General features: G+C 50.4%; 1 protein-coding gene across 1 annotated transcript; it reads right to left on the minus strand.

Moving 5' to 3' along the window:
• Positions 1-388: 388 nt before the first annotated feature.
• Positions 389-1,392, minus strand: NEUROD4 (neuronal differentiation 4). Its single transcript, XM_074980047.1, has one exon. It carries the CDS (start codon positions 1,390-1,392, stop codon positions 400-402), a length of 993 nt encoding a protein of 330 aa, XP_074836148.1. The 3' UTR covers positions 389-399.
• Positions 1,393-2,293: the final 901 nt, after the last annotated feature.

Genomic DNA, 2,293 nt, shown 5'->3' on the forward strand with positions numbered 1-2,293 from the left:
CAGAGGGGCTGCAGAGGTACTTTTGGGGCTGATTGGTGCAGATAACGTGAAATACTCTGCCATCTCCGGCCCTCAGCAGAGGTGGGATTTGGGTGTTCCATTTAAGAGTAACGGTGATCATCCCAGTGTGTGCTTGGCTGTCAATGAACGCAGGAGACAATCTCAGAACTTCTGGGAGAAAATATGAGAACCAGCAACAAAACAATTGTCAAGACAGTGTGGAATGGGCCAGCAGAGGTTTTCATAGAGGTATCTCAAGTAGACCAGCCCAGAGGTCTTTCACAAAGCTTTGGAGTAGTGATATCCCTGTCCCAGTCATGTTCACTCCAGAAACATCTACACCACATGGCTGCATTTCTCTCGATTCTGAATGTTCATGTCCAAATCTCATCTTTCTCGTCATTCATTAAATATGGCATTGAGCTGGGGCCCAACCACATGGTGGGGGTAGGACTCGTAGCTCATGTCTATGGGGAGCTCATAGCGGGGCACAGTGCTTTGGAAATGAGATGGGTGTCCATGAGCTCCACCCAGGCTCACAGAAGGGTAGTGGGCCATGAAGGTGTAGGACTTCTCCAGGTCTGGAGACCCATCCTGCTTCAAGGAGAAGTTCCCGCTGATACTCAAGGGAGGTGTCAGGGGCCCTTCATAGGGAGGAGTGGTGCAGTCTGGTTGATGGCTCCCAAAGGAAGGATCCACCAAACTTTTGAAGGTGGGAGGCTTTAGATGTAGGAGGTGAGTTTCCATGTTCCCATAGGGGGGGCTTGGCAGTCCTGGGGATTGGTAGTTGAAGGTGTGGCTGGTTATGGCAGAGTCACACACTGGGGACTTCTCTTCATGCTTCTCCAGGAAGAGGGACTGAGGCCCCAGCTGCAGACAGCCAGCAACAAGATTACTGGTTGGCTGTGACAAACCTTTGCAAAGCATCTCCACAAAGCCCTTTCCTTCTGGGGTCTGCCCAGTCTCCAGCACCTCAGACAGAGCCCATATGTAATTCCTTGCCAGCCTCAAGGTCTCAATCTTGGACAGCTTCTGAGTCTTGGAGTAACAAGGCATAACCCTCCTCAGATTATCCAGAGCATCATTCAGCCCATGCATCCGAGTGCGCTCCCTGGCGTTGGCCTTGACGCGCCGGGCCCTGAACCGCTCCAACCGCGCCTTGGTCATTTTCTTCTTCTTTGGTCCTCTTCTCTTAGGCTTCTCTCCATCCTCTTCCTCCTCCTCCTCCTCAATGCTGTCATGCTCATCATTCAAGCCAGCCATCATTCTGTAGGATATTTGTCTGCAGTCTTCTTCCTTCATTTCGTCTTGGGAGCTCAGGGCTTCATCCATCCATGACTGGGAGGTGACAAGATCTGACATCTCTTTGGGTTTGGTGAATGTCTTGGCCATCTTTGACCCCTGCAACAAAGAAACCAGTGGGTGTTAATAATGCCCAGGCCGGACTCGCTCTTCACTTCACATGCTTCAGGTATCAAATGCAAGGTCTCTTGCTAATACTGTTCAGTGTTACGGCACAGATCCATTGATCAGAGGTAGTAGCTATCTCTCCAGCTATTGGTGTTTCTGCATGTGTGCCTATAGGATCGATCTATCCCCACCAACCCCTTCTATCTATCTGGTCTGTTTTTATTCCATGCCCATTGGTAGCGTGTCTGGGCACCATTCACATAGATTGCACTGGTGATGACTCCCTCCAGATGCCATGAGCAAGGGACTCTCCTGCACTCCATAGGTAAGGAGCTATATTTTGGGAGCAGTAGATCCTAAGTTCTGTTCACTCATTCCATTTCCTTGCATCACTACTTGGATCAGGTTTAATGAGTGATCACAGTGTTCCTTATGCACAGTTATGTGCCCAGCCCCTGGTTTCAATCCCCCTTACTCTCTTGCCATAAGAATACATATGTATCTCACAGAGCTGGAAGGGACCTCCAGAGGTCATCAAGCCCAGTCCCCTGCACTCACAGCAGGACCTATCACCTTCCCTGACAGATTTTTTTTTAAATCTAACCTGCCCCAGGAATTTGAAAGGCGCCTCAAGGGCTGAACTCCCAGCGCTGGGTTTATATGGTTCTAACCATGGAGCTAAGAGTTGGGATGTGGCAGTACCAGCAGGTTGTTGGTTCCGGCCTTCTGCTGGACAGACTAAGAACAGTGTGAGAGTGTGTTACCTGCAGAGTACCTGAGCAGCCTCCTGCTGCTGTTGTGCAGATCTGCCCTTCGGGGATCCTGGGTTCCAGGGAGTGAGCTGTAAGGGTTTGTTTGACTTCCTTAAGTGCTGGACCCAGGG

This window comes from Carettochelys insculpta, chromosome 29 (assembly GCF_033958435.1).
Source record: "Carettochelys insculpta isolate YL-2023 chromosome 29, ASM3395843v1, whole genome shotgun sequence".
Classification (NCBI taxonomy): domain Eukaryota; kingdom Metazoa; phylum Chordata; order Testudines; family Carettochelyidae; genus Carettochelys; species Carettochelys insculpta.